Genomic DNA, 21,882 nt, shown 5'->3' with positions numbered 1-21,882 from the left:
TTATCAAATATTTAGACATTGAGCACTGATAGGTATACCACCATAGGTGGCAATACCACTCCTACACCCACATAAAAAAATGACATGTGGTATAGTGGGCCCCACACTCCACTAATTGTCTCTCTTTTCCTCAAAACCACAATTACTCTTTAATCCACTGCTTCTCTCTCATAACCACAATCTGTATACTCTTCTCTCTCGCAACCCCTTCTTCTCAGACCACCTTCACTCTCTAATCGCCGCCGTTCTCAGACCACGTCGCCGCCGCCGTGCAGTTGTAACTCATCACCTAATCACAGCCCCTTCTTCTCCATCTCCACCTTCCGTCCATCTCTATTGGCGACTGACCTTTTTTCTTTAAGATCTATGTCTCCGGCGGCCCATGAGGTCGTCGGTGGTCGGAGAAGAGAAAGAAGGAGATAGTGTGTGTAGAAGGGAGATAAATGAGAGTGAGAAGAGATTTTTTTTTCAATGACATGGATTATTCTTGCCTTACTCTCCCTAATTGGTTAAAATCATTGATTGACTCAGTTTAACAATCAAAATTTCATCTTTAATTTCAAATGAAATTAGTTTTTGTGTTGGAATTGGATGGGAATACTACAAGATACAACAAGAAGAAATTCTGCAATACTTCAAAGTAGTATTCAAATTCATTGAAAAACATAAGAGGAGCTTTTGGGTCCAATTAGCAAGACCAATGGAGGTGTGATTCATAAATTCTGCTTCCAAAAATATTGTCAAGGGGAAAAGGCATGATCTGCTTCTCAGACATTTATTCATGTTATTTTGTTTGAAGACCAAGATTATTTGTGGTTATGGTGCCTATGGAACCTGTTGAAGAAAGAAGATAGAGGATTGAGAAGATCATCAAATGTATCAACAAAAATAGAAATATAAACTGGCCAAATATATGGTATGTGTGACCACATTTTTTAATATGTGTGACCACTATTTTTTCAGAAATTAGAATTTGTCCGTCTTTAGGCGTGATAAACTCGTAAATTGTAAAATAAGTTATTTATTGTTGGAATTGCTTTTAGTGTAGTGATCAAATTAGATTATGTGTTTGATTTGCATAAAACAAGATTATTTATACATGGGAAATATAAACTAGCCAAATATATGGTCTGTATGACCACATTTTCACAAATACGTGACCACTATTTTTTTCATAAATTAGAACTTGTCCGTCTTTAGGCGTGACAAACTGGCCGATTGTAAAACATGTTATTTATGGTTGGAAAGGCTGTTAGTGCAGTGATCAAATGAGATCATGCGTTCGATTCGCCTAAAACGATATTATTTACACCTGGGAAAGAAAAACTAGCCAAATATATGGTCTGTATGACCACATTTTTACAAATACGTGACCACTATTTTTTTCATAAATTAGAACTTGTCTGTCTTTAGACGTGATAAACTGGCCGATTGTAAAACAGGTTATTTATGGTTGGAAATGTTGTTAGTGCAGTGATCAAATGAGATCATGCGTTCGATTCGCCTAAAACGATATTATTTACACATGGGAAAGAAAAACCAGCCAAATATATGATCTGTATGACCACATTTTTACAAATACGTGACCACTATTTTTTTCATAAATTAGAACTTGTCCGTCTTTAGGCGTGATAAACTGGCCGATTGTAAAACAGGTTATTTATGGTTGGAAAGGCTGTTAGTGCAGTGATCAAATGAGATCATGCGTTCGATTCGCCTAAAAACGATATTATTTACACATGGGAAAGAAAAACTAGCCAAATATATGGTTTGTATGACCGCATTTTTACAAATACGTGACCACTATTTTTTTCATAAATTAGAACTTCTTCGTCTTTAGACGTGATAAACTGGCCGATTGTAAAACAGGTTATTTATGGTTGGAAAGACTGTTAGTGCAGTGATCAAATGAGATCATGCGTTCGATTCGCCTAAAACGTTATTATTTACACCTGGGAAAGAAAAACTAGCCAAATATATGGTCTGTATGACCACATTTTTACATATACGTGACCACTATTTTTTTCATAAATTAGAACTTGTCCGTCTTTAGGCGTGATAAACTTGCCGATTGTAAAACAGGTTATTTATGGTTGAAAATGCTTTTAGTGCAGTGATCAAATGAAGCCAAATATCTTTGGCTTATTGCTTTCCTTTAGTTGTGGGATCAACTTTCCTTTCACTACCACAAAACTCCAGGACTTTGGCTTATTGGCAATACCTAACTGTGATGGTGATCCGCGGAATGTTTTGCGGGATTTTTCAAAACCCCCGCATATACTAATCCCACAAATTATTTGCGGGGGTTTTTAGTGACCGCTGGTATTCAGATCCAAAACCTCCGCAATATGAGTATTTAATTTGCAGGAGTTTTTAACCTCCTTAGATACATGGATATTTTTTAAAAAAAAAAAATTTTTTGTTTGTTTTGTGGGAGTTTTTAACCTCCTTTAATATAAAAATAATATAATTGATTTTTGTTACATAATTTTTTTCTTTATTTAATCTATGCTTGTTTTTAATAGCAATTTATTGGTACTGTAAGATTTAAATTTATCCGTACACTCAATTCCAAAATATCCATATATAAACCAATATCAAATGTGACAATACATAACACAAATTCATAATAATAACATAAAATATGTCTTCCCTCTAAAAGACATGTCATAACAATACATGGAGTCAATATCTCTTTTAAACCTTCCATTCCAAATAAAAACTCGAATTTTCTATAATCAACCAAGTGTTGTTTGATATTTGATTTAAACCTTTATATATAATCTAAAAAAAAAAATCAGATGTTGCTTCCAACACATGATCCTCTTCCGTTCAAAGGAGAATTAGGCTCACTTGCAACATATGTCTGCTGAAATTAAAAAAGAATACACTTCGTTAGCTAAAATATTTGACGAAACTTCCACAAAATTACAGAAAAAGTAAAACAAATACCACACAAGATTGATCGTGCTCTGAACCGAACTAAGAAAAGCACCAAACTAACATAAGGGTCATTATTGGCCTACAATTGTATCAGAAGTTCACAACAAGTAAAACATGACTGGATCATTTAAACTTGAAATACTAGTTTCATCTATCATATTGGACAGGTACTTAACTCTCTTCACTAAAATCATCCTAAATTAAATGTAAAATAACAAACTTCATCAGGCTTGACGAAAAAAAACTAAAATCTAAAGCTACGAACATATACAATCCAACAAGTGACCTGATGCATTATTTCGTCAAAGAAAGGAACAAAGATAGGGTCATAAAAGAACTTACATTTGATGAACCAAAGAAGTTAGTCACTTCATCAGGAATTCTATATATGTCTTGACATTTTTTTGTATGCTCGGTAATATTAGATATAGGCAGAAGCTGAGACTCAATTTCCATCCTAGAAGAGTCCAAGACAAAAACCTTTGCAGCGGAAACCTGTGGCAAGTATGTTCTGAAGTCAGTTATATAAAAGTGTAAATCAATGTCTAATAAAGCAATAAAGCATGTTACTGGGTTTATCACATGTGAAATTGATATTTGGTTTACCAATAAAGCAATTGATATTTGGTTTAGCAATTTCAACATATACTACAATCAAAGATGAACCACATACCTCTTAAACAGTCTTCGACGATCTGAGAGTTCTCTAAAAATATAACTCCTCCGTTCTCTGGTGTTTCCAGTTGCTTAGCCGGTTGTTGATGTACATTGCATTCCAAACAACACAGTCTGCACTCACCCAACAAAGGTAACACACAAGGCGCCATGTGACAGCAACACATCCTCCCCTCTCTAAACCTAATGAAACAGCTTCAACCGGTCCTAATTAGACCAACAAAAATGTTGCAGGGCAGGCCAAGCATAGCAGAAAACAAGTGCAGAAACGAAACTGCAGCCACCAAGAAAAACTGCAGCCACATCACCTAAAACCAACACCCAAGAAAAACTCCCACTTCCAGTCACGCGACCTACCGGTTAACTGAACGCTTCAACAGAGGAAACTTGCTGCAGAAAACCATAAAATGCGCTAGCAATCACTGACAAAAATATTGCAGGAAAGTCACGAGTCGATAGGCTACATTGTACCTAAACTACAATAAAAACTAAAATCAAAGGCCATAAAAAGAGACATTAATTCACCTAAAACACATTTTAATAGGAAGACATTATTTCACAACCCATATCTGCAACTTCCATCTCAACCTATCGGGAATTAGGCGCCCAATAGAGACTAAAATACCATGCAGCTGATTAATAAGGCAACCTAATAATTCTTCAAAAAAAAAATAAGGCAACCTAATATATTTATAATTCTTCAATATATAGACCACTAATAGTACCACCAAGTGAGCTACATATAACATCCCATACATTTATGACAATTTTAGAACAAAATACCAATGTTGGAGATTTATGTACCAATCTTACCAAAGATATTACTTCTTCTCACATTTCAACCCTCACATATAGGGTCCCTCAATCCTGCATCGGCAATCTCTTCCACAGCCTGAGTTTAAGTAGCCGAGAATAAGTCAGTTCATTGAAGCTTAGACGACTGATTTATGATAGCATTTATCTGTTAATGGAATAAATATCTAATACTCTATCTGCTTCATCCAAAACCAAAATCTACAGACAGAGTTAAAATCACAATCTTACTCATACTAATAATACACAAATACCATAAAGATAGGGAGGATTATTAAAGCATGAAGCTACAACATGAATTTAATATTACTTTGTAAACATGACCAAATAAATCCTAAATCGAAAAAATTGGCAGAAAATTAATCAAATTTAAGGCAACCCAAATTAGAATCACAAATTTGAAGATGGGTACATAAATTGGTCGCATGACCAAAATCCCCAATTTTAAGACAACTCAAATCAGAATCTAAACAAATCACAAAATCGGTCGCAAATCAAATTCGAAGGAGTACATAAATCAAAATCCCCAAATCAGAAACCCTAAAATTTAAATCGCAACTTAGAAACATACAAATCAATATATAAACATGGGTATTGTGATTCACTAACCTTTCTAGATGGATTTCTAGTGAGAATCTAGAGTGTGGTTTGAGCAAACAAGATTCTGAGAAACAAAAGTGGCGGCGAGGGAGATTGAGGTTGACGAAGGTGAGAGGGAGATGAGGTTTCGAGAGACAGGGAGAGGGATAAGGGAGATTGAGGGTGATGAAGGCGAGATTGAGGTTTTCAGAGAGAGAGAGAGAGGGTGTGATGGCGGGTTTTTTGTAGTGGGTGTGATGGCGGAGGCGCGGCGGTGGCGTTGGTGTTGATGGCGGAGGCTTGGTCTGCCTCTGGGATGACAGAAGAGAGAAGAAGAAAGTGAATAAGGGAATGGTGTGATGAAATTACTCAAATGTCTTTTGCGAAATTACAAAAATACCCATGCCACATAAGGGGTGTATGGAAGAGTGGTATGGAGAAGGGTGTTCACCAATCTTTTTCCTTAGACATTTTCACTACCAAAAAAAAAAATGTTTAGACATTTTTATGGAGAATTATTTTAATCATCAAATCAAATCAAATATTTATATCTAATCAATATATGAAAATCAATGTCTAGCACAATTATTCAATTGCCCCTGTTGTAAACTTTTTTTTTAAACTTTGGCAAATCAATATATGAAAATCAATGTCTAGCACAATTATTCAACTGCCCCTGTCGTATTTTTTTTTTAAAACTTTGGCAAACTTTTTTTAAGGATACTAGTTACAAACCCGTGCTTCGCACGGGGTGTATTGCTTTTTTTCGGATAATTTTGTTGGCAAACACATATTTGTTAATATGCTTAAAAGTAAACTGATTCGAAATATAGATATTACATGCATATAAATATAAAAAACCATGATCCGTAACATATCAAATCCTAGATAGGTCTACCATAAACGAAACCAAAACAGAAGTTATACACATAGATTCTAAAGTAGTTGTGTTTGATGGACTACAAAGTTAAATTTCCAAAATGGCCTCATCATCTTCAATTCCAAAAGTAACCACTACCTTTCGTTGTTTACTGGTCGCGAATGTGTCTGACGTACATTTTGATTGGTGGATCTTCCAAATCAAAGATCAACTTGTCACCCTCTTGTAAGTCGCGATCTATGACGAAGTCAGACCATTCACCACCTAAAGATTTCTCAACATTCCTCCTGTCAGCAGTTGTTACCTTGCAATTATGTGTCTTGTGTGTCTCCACATCCTCTAAATTCAAAAACCAAGAATAAAAGAAAATTGTCAAAGAATGGATGATAATTACTATAGTTTGAACATCTAAATTTATTTGAATCCTAAAATAAAGGGGAATGGAGAGAAGTTTCTTTGTAACACTCTTATGGTTCTTATGCAATTTTTTATTTTTTTTATGGTTGAAGCAAACGTTATAGTTCGAGTATCCGCTAATAAATACTGTTACAAACTAAGTATCTGATCTCATATAATCCATTAGATATTAAGGTATTTTGTATTCTTTATTTCCAAATTAAAGGAAAAACAAACTTTTGAGTGGGTTAAAACAGGTCTCAAGAAGAGTGTAAATATAACATGACTTTAATAATGTTTAGTTTTGGTCTGCAATTATCAAGAAAGAAAGACAATTCAACAAAGAAAACAATTCAGTTTAAAGAGGGAAGCTACAAAAATCAGTAGCTGAGCCTCACAAAGAGCTGCCAATACTATAAATTCAATTAACGTACTTTCAATTATATAGCCTTTGCTTGGAAATTGAGAGGGAAAATGTAGGGAAAGAGGGAGAAGAGAAGAATGCTTATGATTGATATTTTTGTTTTTATTTGTATCATTATAAGTGAACAATATTTGAAAAACTAAGTCCACCAAAACTTTCGAAGAAAAGATTAGTATATTAATCTTCTTTATTAGTTCACATGATATGTTAGTTTCTATGACTTGATTTTCTAGAGAGTTGGTGATGTCTTTTAAAACAAAAGTTAATTATATATCTTTGATTGTGAAATGTTTGCAGCAAAAGATAGTGATCAAGGTGTCAATGAACAAACAAAAAATCAAGGTTCAAAGCCATGAAGATTGCAGTTGGAGTTTCAGGTAATAAAATTCACTGATTTTGTCACCATTAATTATTTTCAATTCAAAATCAGTTCAAAACCATAGCTTAATTATCCAAAGTCCAAACTAATCATGTGCATAAATATTCAGGAGTGGAAAGTGCAGCTATAAAAGCAGATAGCAAGGATCAAATAGAGATAACAGGAGAACAAATAGACTCAGTTAGACACATCTCTGCTAAGAAAGAAATTATGTCATGCAGAATTGGTGAGTGTTGGTGAAGTGGAAAAGAAAGAGGAAAAGAATTAAATTAACACATTCCAAACAGCACATATAAACACATAGCTTCAACCCAATTTTTTTGATAGTAACAAAACTTCCGAAACTGGATTGCCTCACTCATAAGAAACCAAAAATAATTAACACAAACTCACATAAATCTTACACATTACTTTTCAAGGACTCAATTGGGAGCCATACTCACGGTATAGACACTAAAAGACTACCACTTCACATTACATTTCCATTACAACTAACCTTTTCTGGTTCAGGACATGCTTGTGTGACATTTACTAATTGGTTTAGACACACATATATGATATATAATGAATGAGAAGAAAACAGAAAGGGAAATCTTTTGGATTTGCAAATTAGAACTACCCACCAAGAAGGCTTAGATGAGCTCGTGGCATGACTATGTTTAGAGCCATTGTCTGCTGTCTTCTTACCACCTACAGTTTTGGAGGCAGCCGGTGGCTTGGATGCGCGTACCAACCTCTTAGGGGCATCTACTTTCTTCATAAAAGAGATAGACCGAGAAAATAATGAACTACCCATGATAGGAGAACCTGTAGAAGATAATTTAAAAGAAAACAACAATGTTTCATCAGAGTGATAGAAATTATCAAATTTGACTTGCAAATTAGAACCGCACATTATAGATTCTTGGATCATAGAATAGAACTACCTAACCGGAATCTAATAATGGAGAAGGCATAAAGGAGGTCATCGCATGGCTATTTTTAGAGCTACTACCCGCTGCCTTCTTACCAACAGTTTTGGTGGTAGCTGCTTTCTTCTTAAAAGAGACGGATTGAGGAAATAACAAACTGCCCAGAAGAGCACCTAGAGAAGAAAATTTAAAAGAAGACAATAGTGTTTCAGAAGAGAAATTCAAATTATAAACATTAATTTGAAAATTAGAACTACTCATTAATAGCCCTTGAATGCTAGCAATGTAACACACTAATTATAGTTGAGAATACTCACCGCCGATCGGTCCATATATTCTGCATGTCTACTAATATCTTGAAGAGGTAATGTTTGATGATCAAGATAATCATCTTCCAGCACAGCCTTATCCCCTATGAAAATGAAAATACTTTCAGAATAAGTATGTAAAATATAATAATCATGGACAACAGTTAAAAAATTGCCTGATAAGTTTACCACATCTTTTTCTTAGCCGAGATCAATGCGGAACTTTTATAATGTGTTCTCCTATTTACACACATACTCTCTAACTAATCCGAATAACGGACTGACTATAACAACTCTTAACTACATTAACTACTCTAATTAGCCATTAAACAAATGAATTTTTATAAGCACATTCCCAAAAATAAAGTGAAAGTGGATATCAATTGTCTGCAAAACTAAGTGTCATTCTAATTTCAATTGTCTGCTATCACCGATGAAGGGCATTATAGAAACAATAGCAACAAATACAGTGCATGTGATTGAAGATTGCTTATATTTGAGAGTAAAAAAAGTCAAGTAAAACAACAAAAACAAAGCAATTTGCATCGGTCAACAAAATGGTAAAGTAAATAAATTTATTTATCTTGGTTGTTGGCTGGAGTAGAGAACATGCTATTATGAATTCTGATGCAGCTGAGCCACATATTACAGTAAGGACACTGAACTGTATGTAATATTATAAACAACCTGCAGAAGAGGTAGCTACAGAAAAAGGTTGATATATATTCTGAGACAGCAGTGAAGTCAACCACTTTTGAGACACCGGAAAGCAAAGCTGCTGCTTTCAAAAAGTTATATGTACTTATTATATAGGTGCATGGTCTCAAATATTGCTCATGTTTTTCATAAGAGATATACTATACTATCTGCCAAGATACGATTACTTTATGAATACTAATCATGGTAGTTAGAGATGCTATACTTTATGTATGTGCTTCCGAATGTTACACATATAAGGAGAGGTCTGATGCATAAAATAGAATACTTATTCTGATAGTTACAGAATCTAACAACTATTATTTCTTCAATTTATCTTAGAACCTCAATTCGTAAACACATAAACCATACTCAGCGATAGACACTAATTATCAAAGGTATCCATCAAACTGATATAAAATTTCAAGCCGTTTAAAGAAAAATACTGTTATGATTGGAAAATATTTAAACTGTGATTATATATAAGTTTTTTAATGAAATATAAGTTACCTTGAGGTGTAACTTATATTTGTAGTAGGTTACTTTGTAGGCTCTCTTTTATATATGTTGTTACAGGATGATCCATATCTGATATATACCAAGTTTTTGACATTCTTCCAATGATGTCCACACACCCTTCATATCAAACTCCACAATCTCTGATACTTCAAGAGGGTATTTAACTTCACCTGGTTTAGTAATTGGGCAATGGATCAAAATAAGGTCTAAGTATTCTAGTTGAAGAGTCCTGCAAAAACAAACTCGTATACATTCAAATCAATATTCATAATTCATGAACAAAACTACAAATATAGGTAATTATTGAAGTTTTTTTTAATTGCCTTAGAGATTTCTGCAGAGCAGGAACAATGAGCTCGGGATGATTATCAGTAACTCATAATTTAGAAGTAACAAAGAGATTGATTCAGCTGATGGTGAGGGAATAAAAGACTATCACGCCATAGAGAGATTGCAAGCAGCTGCAGCAGGTTCTGAAAACATTGAAACCATGGAAAAAGAGACACCAAATTTCAATCATTGAACAAAAGAAGAGCAAGAAGAACAAATTCTTTAGCAACTTTTAGAAGCTTCAACTTCATATATTTTTTCATCTCTTTCACACTTAATTTGTTATCAAATTCAATCACAATTGGTAGTATTGTATTTGACATAATCGAAAAACAACACAAAGAAACCAAATGCAACAAAATAAACCAAAAAATAATAGAAGCTGACCTGGATGCGTAAGTAGCCCTCATAACACAACCCACTCATATAATCCTGCAACCTGAAAAAATGATGTAAAGAAATCAGGAAAATGAAGGATGAGATAGCCAAAGCCAGACATTTTAACACCACATCTAAACTCATAAATATCACCTTTGCTGCATATTTATGTCCATTGACTTGCAATATCCTAATGCAACCTTCAAACTGCAACATCATAATCATTAGGAAAGTGAAACCAGAGTATCAATATCAAATATGACACTAACAACTACGCAACCTAATAGTTATAATCTCAAAGCAATAACTCAAACAAATAATCAAGGGCTTTGTGGTATGGCAACTTAAACTTGTCATTTCAAATTGCATAAATTAATTTCAAATAGGCATCTGCAGCTATAAAACTGCCTACACATCAACGAAGTGTAAAACAATTACTTGTAAAATGAAAAATACCATTAAAATCAATATAGAGGCACATATAAGATCATCTACAACAACAAACAAACAAAAAAGGAAACCAAAAGAAATCCTGAGAACACAACCCACTCAATAATTTCACCGCCTTCAAAAAATAAGAAAATAAATCAGGAAAATGAAGGATGCAATTTTACAATCACATATAAAATCATTTATATCACTGTAAAGTGATATCAACCAAGCATAAAACAATTGATTGTAAAATGAAAAACACCATAAAAAGAGGTACAAACCTATGATATGATCATCTACAATAATTTGGCACTCCATTCCAAATTGTCTAAAGAAAGTAGCTCATTCCTTCTCTCATCTCATCTTGTGGTGTATGAGGAGTCCTTCAAATCTCATCTTGTAGGTTTATTATAAATAATTTGTAAGTAATTTCAATTAGAAAAAAAAAGTCATTCTTTCCTACAAATTGCAGTATTAACATCCTGACCTATGGTACCTAATACCTATAATATAAAAAAAAATATATAAGTAATTACTTGATGGCTAAATATAATCAAAATCAAGAACCAAAACACCAAAGCCAACCTGCACAATGCTCCTAGGACGGCCACCAAGATCATCTTCCCTTCTGTCAGATCTCAACCAATCTGCAGCAACCATTTGCATAAAAGCAAGTGGTCAAATTTCTGGAAAATATTAGACATTTAAGAAACTCAATTCTACTATCAATTGCTAATTCTTCAAAAACCGTTTTAAAAAAATGAGACATCATGATAACTTCGAATCCTGCTTATTTCAAACCACTGCATCCAACAATTTCTGAACCATAAACATCAAAACCTTCCATATCATGAAATCACTAACATTTTACTGAAAAGAAAAAACACTAACATTATCACATAACCAACAACTTCATAGTTTCTTTCTCATCTCCTTTGTCACATTATCCATCAACCAAACCTCAATACATTGTGTTTCTACTGACCTCGGTCAAATGAACCAAATTCAAAGAAAAATTGTTCTATCTGCGCCAAGGCCACAAAAATATCTTGTACGAAATGATCATAAATTTGATGCAGCCATGATCAATTTGCAATAACTTGTAAAAAATATTCTTATAACACATATTCATAGTCAAACCAATCAATTTTGAAGAGGCGCAAACCAAACAACATTGAGCATTGGAAAGTGCTTGCCTTTCAAGTTGAAACTTTATGCAATTAATAAGAAAATCACTCTAAAATAATTCAAATAGATCACTCTAAAATAATTTTTAAGTATCATAGCGAAGTATAACAAATATAGCCTCCATATTTGAATATTAGATCTTAATCCTGCACCCAAAGAATAGAAGCTAAAAACAATGATTATTATTCAAATTCAGATAACATATAAAGTTAGATTGTTTCTTTTCATTACTTTGTTCAGCACCTTCTTCAACTTTCTCTACTCCATCTCCTGTCACCAAAAAAAAAAAAAATAGGAAATAAAATAACTACCAACAATCTTTTTCAGCCCTAACCTTCAGAAATACATACAATCAAGCAACATATAAGCAAAACTGAGTTTTGAATTCTCTTAGTACTATACATAGACAACATTTTGTAGACTGATCAAAAGACTTACCTCATTCCTAACCTTCATCAACAACTCTATGAGCCTGCCAAGTAATATTAGAGAAAAACATAATTTAGAATCTCAATTAATGAAATGCAAATAGGAATATAATTAAAGCAAGACAAATGGGGAAGAATCATACAATTTAATCTATATATCCTCAAGTCCTAAACTTATAGAAGCAAAATCCACTATGCTTTTAGTCAATATTACAATGCTATAGAAATAGCTTTTATATATTATTTACAATACAGTTTATGTAGCAACTTGGTAATTAAAAAGTAAAAGTCATTTTAAGACTCTTTTTAATATTCATTTGCCTAAAAGAGTACACAACAATATATTTGCTACATTGATATTAATGTTAACAAAAATTTGATCTCTCTCTCTCAAGAGTCTCATAGGTTGCAATCTCTAGCTTTCCTACCTATAATCAAAAGATTTTTCCATTGACATATTATTAACAAATAAAGGGGAATGGATAGCTGGAAATGTGGGAAAAATCAAACCCAACTTTCATTTGAATCAAAATTAATATATATATATATATATATATATATATATATATATATATATATATATATATATATATATATTTAGCATTCTGCTATACTGTATATCATTAATTTCTCTGTCCTCTAATAGAATTCAATATCTTCTAATTAATACATTTCCTTCCATTGATGTTTGAATGAGCCCTTGAAGCCACAACATCATAATTGATTTGCATCCAACATTTTCTTATGAGCAATGCAATCAACATACCAAATATAACCCTGCAACACACATAATCACTTGCATTTTCTCTTAACAAAGATGTAAATTTAAAAAAAGAAAAAGAGACTCACCCATTGCTGAGTATATTTGGATGGAGATTGTATTCTTTGGCAAACACAAAGGGAACAATACCTTCCTTGGGGAAGTGCAGCCTGCAAGTAATTACTTATATCGCCAATTATACCGTAAAACAAAGTATACATTTATATGAGTAAAAAAATGCAATTCCATAAGTTACTTAACAAAAATACAAAGCAGAACAAATACAATTTGAGCATAAAAAAAGGTCTAAAAGTGTGTCTCCAAATTGAATCTGTGCCACATTTCTTTTCTTCTATATGATGAGTAAAATTTTAGATATGGGGAGCTATATAAGTTGCCATACCTTGTTATAGTATTTCCTAGGAGTTGCAGCACCAATTCACATCGCCCTGCTAGAACAGAAAACACCATTCATTTCATTCAAAGCTTTAGACCGTTCACTATCATCTCCAAACCTGACGAAACCATAACCCTTTGAGCGTCCGGTATTGGCATCAAAGACAACTTTAGCAGCTTTAACTGAAGGGTAATTATCAGAAAAAGTTTCAAGTAACATGGTATCTGTAACATCTGCAGCTAAATCTCCTACAAAAATAGAAAGATCAGGGACATTATCTGAACGTTTGTGATCTCAGGATGAAAATATCTCAGGATACGAAAAATGGTTTGCAAACCCAATTTCAAATACATGCTTAAAAAACTCTTTTAAAATGCTTTATAATCTCATTCGAATACACCCCACTAAGCGTTCAAAATTCATATAATTTTTTCACCAAACAAAAGTGGCTAAAAACATTGCAATAATGTCACTTATTGGGTTAAGTCAAGCCACCTGCACCTTAAACCCATGTCAATCTTCTTTTTAATCCAAAAAACTATTAATACAATGGCTTTAATTTCTTTTAAATTACTAATCTTTAAACTTGATTGAACAATTGTACTATAACTACATACACAATTAGCAGTGACTACCAGAACCACATATCAAATAAAAACTTGTTCAACCAATCAACCTGATGAAACATGAGAAAATAAACCCAAAACTGCAAAGAAACAAAACAAAACCAGAAAATTAAACCCTTAAAGATTAAAACATCAGCTTTCTGCATACAACAAACCATACAACACATAGAAATTGAAGCTAAAACAAAAAATATAAATATTGAGTAGAAAAAGGAGTGAGTTCTACAAAGACACTTAAAACTCAAACCAGAAAAAACTAACTTTCAATACGAAATCAAAGATATCACACCAGAATGTATTCTCAACTTTGGAAAGAAAACTAAAAGGCAATTTTGAAACTTGTAGAAGACAAAAGCTATAAAATAAAAAGAAAAAAGTTTTATAGCTTTTGTTCCATATCTCACAAAGGATCACAAAGTCCAACAAATTTCAATAAGACCAAGGTTGATTCATCAACAGGAAGAAACATGAATATTTAATGAAAACCATTCTAGTTGAATTAATGCCAATATCTTATGAAATATCTTCCTGCATTATTTCATTGATAAGCTCTAATGTCATAAGCTAAATGCATATGCCTCAGTTACTATCTTCCCAAGGTTTCTGCTATCATACATAAGCTCTAATGTCATAAGTTAAATGCAGAATCTAAAATAAGCAAACAGAGAAATAGCAGGGAATTCCTCCAATTGAATAACAAAGATTGTTAAAGCTTTTTCTCTCCTTCATCACAACTGAAAGATACAATCCAGAGTAACAAATTTGATACATATAATTAATAGAGGTTACAAAAATATATTCTCAGTGTTAAATAACATAAAAAAGGCCACATCTCATATTAGAAATTCTATAATTAATAGAGGTTACAAAAATATATTCTCAGTGTTAAATAACATAAAAAAGGCCACATCTCATATTAGAAATTCTATAAAACAGAATTCAGAACCCCACATAGTTCTTTTGAAAATGTGTTTCTAATATAAACAATTTTGAGTAGTAGTTATTCTCACCAAAACAAAGATCGTGTAGCCATGAGCTCCATGAATTTCAACACCATCAAAACCTGCAATTTGGATCACATTGAGCATGTTACTTGATTTTCAACCAACACTATTCCAACACTCCATTTTTAATTTTTAACAACCCAGATTCCAAAAACTCAAAAATGTAACACATTTAAAAACAAATTTTCAAACAAAATCAAATAAAAAACCAATTCAATAACAAAAACATCATGTCTGCTTCTATACCAATTTTAATAATAAAACAATTTTTTTAGCCATTTTAACTACCACATATGTAACTGATCTTATATCAAAATATTAATACTTACCCAAATACACTTGTTTTCCACAATCCCTGCATCACAAACAGAACCAAAACAACATTCAAATTCATATTTGATGATAACCCAGAAAAGCAATCAACATGCATCAAGAACATAAAACCCCAAGATTTCTATTTCAAACCTAATATCTGTTGTGATGAACACAATCTATCAGAAACAAAATTTCAACCCCAAACATAAATCACATGCAAGTTTAAATTTTGATAATAACCCAAAAAATAATTCAACATCAAGAACATAAATTCAATAAAAAAAAATCTGAAGAGGATCACTTTAGATTGCAAACAGCTCTTAATCTTATTCCAATTACCAATAGAGGACATGCATGACTTTAGATTCATGAAAAACAAAACAAAACGGAACAACAGATCGGCGCCGGTCGGAAAATTGGTAGACGGCGGTGGTGAGTTGAAGGAGGAAAGGGAGAAACGCGTACAGAACAGAGGGAGAGGGGGAAAATAACAATGAAGAGGATACCTCTGATGCAAATCGGTGCAGATCGGAGTGTTGGACGGAGATGTCGACGGCGGCTACCCTTTCTCTCTTCCGTCCCTCTCCTCTCCCTCGACACCCTCTCTTTCAGCTCTTTCTCCGTTCCCGTTTCTCTCTCTCTCTTTTCTCTTTTCCAATATTATTACCAAGATACCCGTTGATTTTACCAAAATGCCCTTCTCTCAAATTACAGGATTACCAAAATGCCCCTCAGAAGGGCAAAATGGTAATTTCCACGGACATTAATTTTCTTATTTAGTTTAGTAGATTATTGTCCACAATTTTCACTTTGATGCCTTAGAAATGCTCCAATTTTTCGGTTTAAAATAGGACAATACTACCCTTATTATTTTAACTAAGTTATCATTTATTAATAATGGTAAATCTGGAATTTCAATCTTAATTGCAATTTTTAAACAACTTTTCAGACATGAACAAAAAACTGCACTATATTAACCATTTATATGCTACCATGCAAACTATCGTCCATTGTGTGAAGGTTGTCATTATCAATTCACACACCCAAACCACCACCATTACCCCCTCACACCCACTTTTCCTCTCTCAAAAAAAGCCGAATGACACTCAAGGTCCAAAAAACAATCTTTCAAGAATATTTTGAGGAAAACAACTCATATCTACAAACTCGCTTCGTCGATCAGGTTCTTCCTCATTTTTCTACTCGAATCTTATTTATTTCCATATATTTTGGATCTTAGCTTGCATGAAGTTTTTAGGTTTTCGATTTTTAATCCTTTCTGCTTCTAATGAATAAATCAAGGTTTAATCGGTAGTTTAATGTTTTTTTGTTGATTTATAATGTTTTTCGTGCTTGCAATATGGATCTGGTAGTTTAACGTTATTTGTTCTTCAACCATTATTAGTAAAAAACAAAATTTTCAACTGTTTTGTAGATAATCATTTGTTTATGCTTCTCAAAACCTTGAACACCCAAATTTGATTGTTTTTGTACATAAATAAGTTGTTTAATCGTTTCTAAAACCCAATATTGTTATTTATTATACCTATAAATTTACTAAATTTAACGTCTATGTTTGACATGAATGGGTGTAATGTACTCAAATGTTATTTGGCCAGATATCTTGGTTTTGGTAGTTTTTATAGTTTTTCTGGTTATTTCTTAAGTCCTCAATATGGTTGTTATAGTTTTTCTGCTCATTTCTCAAGGATTTCATCAATACACAACTTGAATTATTTTTTGTTGTTTTTTCTCTTTTAGTAGATTTTATCGGATACCATAACAATTAGACTTTCATTCCTATATTTTGTGTAAACTATTCATTTTGTCCTCATATATATTAAAATACCTTACGTTTTCTTATGTTTTTTTACGAGAGTAAATTTTCGAATACAAACCGAAAAAATTTAATACAAAGTTTTCTAGTATACATCTGTTAGCAAACTATGGGAACACTTATTAACTACTGGCAAAAAATATTTTAGTTCAAGAAAAAAATACAAGTCGAAAATCTCTTTTTCTCTCTTTTAGCATGAAAGAAACCATATATAGCAACAAAGATCAGTGATGAAGCAACCATCATAAAAAAAAAGCTATACAGTCTTGAATTTTTCAGGTATCTATTTGGATTCAATAGATACCTGATTTAATACTCCCTCCGGTCCTTTTTACAAGAAACAAATCGGTCAACTAAAATTGATATATTTGGTTTATAATATACACCACATACATAACTTTTGTTGACCCATTTATTTCTTATAAAAAGGACCGGAGGTAGTATTTACTTAGGCTGTAGGTATATATTGTTTATTGAGGATCTGATTTGATTCAATGTGTTAGAGATAAGTCATGTATCATCATAGGTGTGGGGGATATGAAGATTGAATGGTGAAGATTTAATTTAATCCACTATCCTTTAGATGAACCACACGAGTTCTACAATATATATGTTACAGATTTGTAAATCTTAAAGGAATATGTTGATGAAATTGAGCTATAATTAACGCAACAATAATATACAGAGCCTCTACTTAAAAATATGTAAAAAAAATACATTAAAGTATCCTATAATGACATTCCATTCATAAGATTTAACTCCATTTTATGACTACTCTACTGGCAAGTGAATCAGAAAGTGCAATATAATCATGTGAGGCCTCACATAATTTTTTACAGAGGACATCAAGATTTGAATCAGAAATATATAGTCTAAGGTAGTAACAAAGTTTTTACAACGCTGCATCAGTGGTAAAAAAATATGAAACAAAAGAAAACAACACAAATAAAAGATTCCAGCACAAGGAACTAAGCGATCAGCCACAACACTAATGAAAACTGACTGATACTCGCTTAAACCATGAACGTGCATTTCAAACACACAAAAACGTTGTTGAAGCGCAACTGAACTTGAGTTATGAACGTAAAAACCGAAACCTCCCATTACAGACTGTCCAAAACCGAATCTGTAGTGAAAAAACTGCATCTTCAGCACGCCATCAAAAAACACAATAAGGCACAAAACCAAATCAAAAACCTAACGATTAGGCACAGTAGCAAAACAGAAAAGGACAAGCAGCAGCAGGGTACCACTGCAAACAGAGAACACGGACCAAAATAGCAAAAAACAGCAGGGAAGAACCACTTGATTGGACTCCCAAATAGTACCAACAAAAAGTATCATCTCAGATCACTTGATCATTGTCTACGTTGATAATTGCTACTTGGTGGTATCCGACCAAAATTACAAGATTCCTGCAACAATAAAATTCAATGATACCGATAAAATAACAATACTTCAGTCAAATATATCATTTAAAAAACAAGAATAAATTATAATCAAAATACCTGGCTGAAATAATTGAACGGGTTCATTCCATGTAGCAAGTTACTAAATGAAGTTGATGTAGCATTTAAACCCCAACTTGAAGGATGTTGTTGCTGTTAAGGATATCAAAAATATTGTCAGCTAAAATACAATTGTAAGAAATATTAAATTTATAATGATGGTAGAATGTGATAAACCTGTTGAGATGCATCAAATGAAGGATAAACATTAGTATAAGGTTCATTTGTGCAATTTTGAACATTTGCCACTCCACCCACTTGAGAATTACTTGCATAGTCTTCATTACGTTTCTCTGAAAATAAAGCAGATATTAAATAGTTCTTACATTAAATATATAACTATAATGTACTCTATAAAAAATATGTTTAATTTTTCACCTTTATTTTTTTTTCTTTTGTAGTTGATCATTTTCTTTTCTCAAAATGTCCTTTCTGGCGAACACTAGACCTTCCTTTCGTCTTTGCGAAACGAGGATTCAAAACTTTACAGCTTTCATTATCCTCATTTTGTGAGAAATTGTTCTCAATGTTTTCTTCAGTTGAATTTAAGTCAGGTTTGCTGACACATTCTCGAACCCTCTTAACTCCAATATCAAGCAATTCTCACATGATTTTTTGTGCTTTTTTGTCCTCCTGGGATTCCAAAACTAAATTGTATAAAGACTTCAGAATAGCGTTGCGGTAAAGAAGACCGGAATCATCACCATCAGTCATTGAATTGGAGGTAGAATCTTCTTCTGAACTCTTATTAACATGCTCATAAATCACAGACCTTGCATTTTTTGAACATCTTGTTAAGATGTATTGGTCAGGTATTTTTAAAATACCTTTAATATTGTAAATCCGCAAAGCATGACTGCAAAGAATGCCCATAGATTCGAACTTGTGACAACTGCAGCTAACCATAGAAGTGGATGAGTCCAAAGTCACGATATACTTTTTATTGGGGATGATGTTCAACACAACTTCATGATATGACACATTATCACATCGACCAATCTCCACGGAAGTGCTTCCACCTGCCCCATTAAGATACTCATTTAAAAAAAGTGTAAAGATTTTGTGAGTATATACCACAGATTCATGTCGTAGAGTTTCACTACTGTTTATAACACGAGGAGGCGCACTCTGACTATTTTTGAATTCGTTCTCAACCTCTAATTGTCGCCACCTTTTCACCATCTTCTCAAATGCCACTAAAAATTGTGAGAGACATGTTGTTTTTCCTGCAATATCTCCCAAAGCACTATTGTACTCTCACTCCTTTGAGAAGATTTGATACCAGCAGAAAATACATGATTACTATATGCCGTGCTCCATTTGCTGCGAATTGCATACATGCTTCTTAACCATTTGTGACCATGAAGTTGATATGTATTCATCATCTCATCCCAAGTGGTTTGAAATTCTTCTTCTGAGTCACAACCTGTCATGCATTTATTAAATAAGCTTTGAAACTTGTTATTAGAATTGAGAGATCCCAAATGTGAAGGAGCATTTTTTGATATATGCCACAAACACAGTCGATGACGTGTATTTGGCATTACTTCTCCAATTGCTTTGCCCATAGCTGGATCTTGATCTGTAAATATTGTTTTTGGTTGTTTGTTTCCCATACTCTCTAAAAATGCTTTAAACAACCAATTAAAAGAAATTGAAGTTTCATCCAACAACAAAGCACAACCAAACATGACATTTTGCCAATGATGATTTATCCCAACAAATGGGGCACAAATCATGTCATACTTATTGGTACGATAAGTAGTGTCAAATATCACAACATCCCCAAAGCAATCATAATCAACTTTAGATTTACCATCTCTCCAAAAGACATTAGTCAAACGAGATTCCTGATCTAGCTGCACACTGTAATAGAACATAGAATCTTTTGCTTGTCTATTTTGTAAGTTATTTACTAAAGATTGAGCATCCCCAGCTTCAATCAATTTCAACTTTTCAGTGTAGACATAATTATGCATATCTTTCAATGTTATACCAAGATTGTTATATCCACCGACCTCTTCCCCTAAATAATTCCAAATATTTGTAACTCGTATACCACAATTCACCATAGACTTTATGAGGTCCCGTTTGACATTTGACATATTTCTCATGGACCGCAACAAATGTCTTTGCTCAGGAGGTACAAGTTGATGATTATGATCTAATACAAACTTGGTAACTTTCCAAACTCCTTCCTTGCTAACATTAAACCTCGCCATAGCTTTGCAATTTGTCCTTGAATCAGCTCTTTCATAAGCCACTTCACCTCCATATTCATTATTCTTAAACCCTTCTTTGGAACAGTAAAACTCTTTAAAACGGGTGATTTTTCTCTCATTATCATAATATAACTCCCTCCCTTTTCTTACACTAAATCTTGTTTTGAAGGCATGTGCTTGATATAAATTATAAGCTTCATCTTTGTTATTCACAACTTGACCAAGAAAAATATCTTTGCATCCATCAATTTCAACTGATTGACATTCATTTATCTCCATTTTCTCCTACCAATAGTACTACCTTAAACAAAAAAGAATAGCCATATAATAAATATAATACTGATATCAAAGCCAAACAACATTAATTAATTACTATAATAATAAACAATATATGCCAAGACAAGTACATAACAAGTATGTTGTATCAAAAAGCTACATATCAAATAGAGAAATGATATTTTGACAACCACTTTTTGATATCAATAGAAAGTGTAACGTAATGTAGTTGATAATGAACTTACAGTGCTATAATTGTACAATTTGTTTTTATTTGGACGGTGGATCCTTTGTTGAAATGTTAATGGAAAGTGCTTGCTATGAGGGAGAAATCAACCATCAATATGAAAGTCATATCCTGAGCACAAGAACGATAGATACAATGAAGAGATAATAAAAAGAAACGGTTGAGTTTTAAGGAGCGGGAACAAGAAGGAAAGATCAGGCTGAAAGAAAAAGGTAGAAAAAAAACTGCTCCAAACATGCTAAGGAAAGAACGTGTCTATTATTTAATTTTAATTTTAATTTTATTAAACAAAAATTTCTGATTGGTTGTTTGTATAGGATGACGTGTTATGTTCGTTTGCACATAAGAATTTCTCCGTTTATATATACTTCCTAGTTTTCTAAACAACCACATGAATTGATTTAAAAGTAT

General features: G+C 32.8%; 1 protein-coding gene, 2 long non-coding RNA genes and 1 pseudogene across 56 annotated transcripts; all 4 read right to left on the bottom strand.

The window, feature by feature from the left end:
* Positions 1 to 2,569: 2,569 nt before the first annotated feature.
* On the bottom strand, positions 2,570 to 5,331 carry LOC146944586 (uncharacterized). 4 transcript variants are annotated; one of them, XR_015026017.1, is made up of 5 exons: positions 5,041 to 5,331; positions 4,432 to 4,510; positions 3,617 to 4,094; positions 3,286 to 3,438; positions 2,570 to 2,869 (listed from the first exon to the last, which is right to left on the bottom strand). It is a non-coding gene; the product is annotated as an uncharacterized LOC146944586 (long non-coding RNA). The 4 variants fall into 4 exon arrangements; XR_015026016.1 differs by having other exon boundaries at positions 3,617 to 4,089; XR_015026019.1 differs by having other exon boundaries at positions 3,617 to 4,040.
* A 497-nt stretch (positions 5,332 to 5,828) lies between these two features.
* On the bottom strand, positions 5,829 to 16,013 carry LOC146944585 (auxin efflux carrier component 4-like). 50 transcript variants are annotated; one of them, XM_085742943.1, is made up of 18 exons: positions 15,888 to 16,013; positions 15,396 to 15,421; positions 15,073 to 15,125; positions 13,443 to 13,684; positions 13,129 to 13,209; positions 12,950 to 13,056; positions 12,290 to 12,323; positions 11,555 to 12,121; positions 11,249 to 11,310; positions 10,945 to 11,059; positions 10,385 to 10,438; positions 10,241 to 10,292; positions 9,847 to 9,996; positions 9,515 to 9,752; positions 8,318 to 8,412; positions 8,016 to 8,173; positions 7,713 to 7,896; positions 5,829 to 6,229 (listed from the first exon to the last, which is right to left on the bottom strand). In XM_085742943.1, the coding sequence occupies exons 4-7, from the start codon at positions 13,508 to 13,510 to the stop codon at positions 12,316 to 12,318; spliced, it is 264 nt and encodes an 87-aa protein (XP_085599069.1). In that variant the 5' UTR covers positions 13,511 to 13,684; positions 15,073 to 15,125; positions 15,396 to 15,421; positions 15,888 to 16,013; the 3' UTR covers positions 5,829 to 6,229; positions 7,713 to 7,896; positions 8,016 to 8,173; positions 8,318 to 8,412; positions 9,515 to 9,752; positions 9,847 to 9,996; positions 10,241 to 10,292; positions 10,385 to 10,438; positions 10,945 to 11,059; positions 11,249 to 11,310; positions 11,555 to 12,121; positions 12,290 to 12,315. The 50 variants fall into 50 exon arrangements, 6 of the variants coding, with proteins under 6 accessions (XP_085599069.1, XP_085599071.1, XP_085599067.1 ...); XM_085742945.1 differs by having other exon boundaries at positions 8,099 to 8,173; positions 9,515 to 9,693; XM_085742941.1 differs by having other exon boundaries at positions 12,083 to 12,121.
* Positions 16,014 to 17,932: 1,919 nt separating this feature from the next.
* On the bottom strand, positions 17,933 to 19,029 carry LOC146944584 (uncharacterized). The gene is made up of 3 exons (XR_015025971.1): positions 18,904 to 19,029; positions 18,727 to 18,819; positions 17,933 to 18,633 (listed from the first exon to the last, which is right to left on the bottom strand). It is a non-coding gene; the product is annotated as an uncharacterized LOC146944584 (long non-coding RNA).
* Positions 19,030 to 19,105: 76 nt separating this feature from the next.
* Positions 19,106 to 21,584, bottom strand: LOC146944583 (protein FAR1-RELATED SEQUENCE 5-like; annotated as a pseudogene). The gene is made up of 2 exons (XR_015028144.1): positions 21,470 to 21,584; positions 19,106 to 21,245 (listed from the first exon to the last, which is right to left on the bottom strand). The product of XR_015028144.1 is annotated as a protein FAR1-RELATED SEQUENCE 5-like (transcript).
* Positions 21,585 to 21,882: the final 298 nt, after the last annotated feature.

This window comes from Medicago sativa, chromosome 2, assembly GCF_051527215.1.
Source record: "Medicago sativa cultivar Bolivia chromosome 2, Bolivia_mono, whole genome shotgun sequence".
Lineage (NCBI taxonomy): Eukaryota > Viridiplantae > Streptophyta > Magnoliopsida > Fabales > Fabaceae > Medicago > Medicago sativa.
Note: the sequence above shows the minus strand (reverse complement) of the source record. Positions and strands in the feature narration are given on the sequence as shown.

Excerpts from the sequence above, each read along its gene's own strand:
- LOC146944585 (XM_085742943.1), bottom strand. The coding sequence starts at position 13,510 with ATGGTGTTTTCTGTTCTAGCAGGGCGATGTGAATTGGTGCTGCAACTC. Across the intron at positions 13,210-13,442 it reads CTAGGAAATACTATAACAAG|GCTGCACTTCCCCAAGGAAG; the intron begins GTATGGCAACTT and ends AATTACTTGCAG. Across the intron at positions 13,057-13,128 it reads CCAAATATACTCAGCAATGG|GGTTATATTTGGTATGTTGA; the intron begins GTGAGTCTCTTT and ends TGTGTGTTGCAG.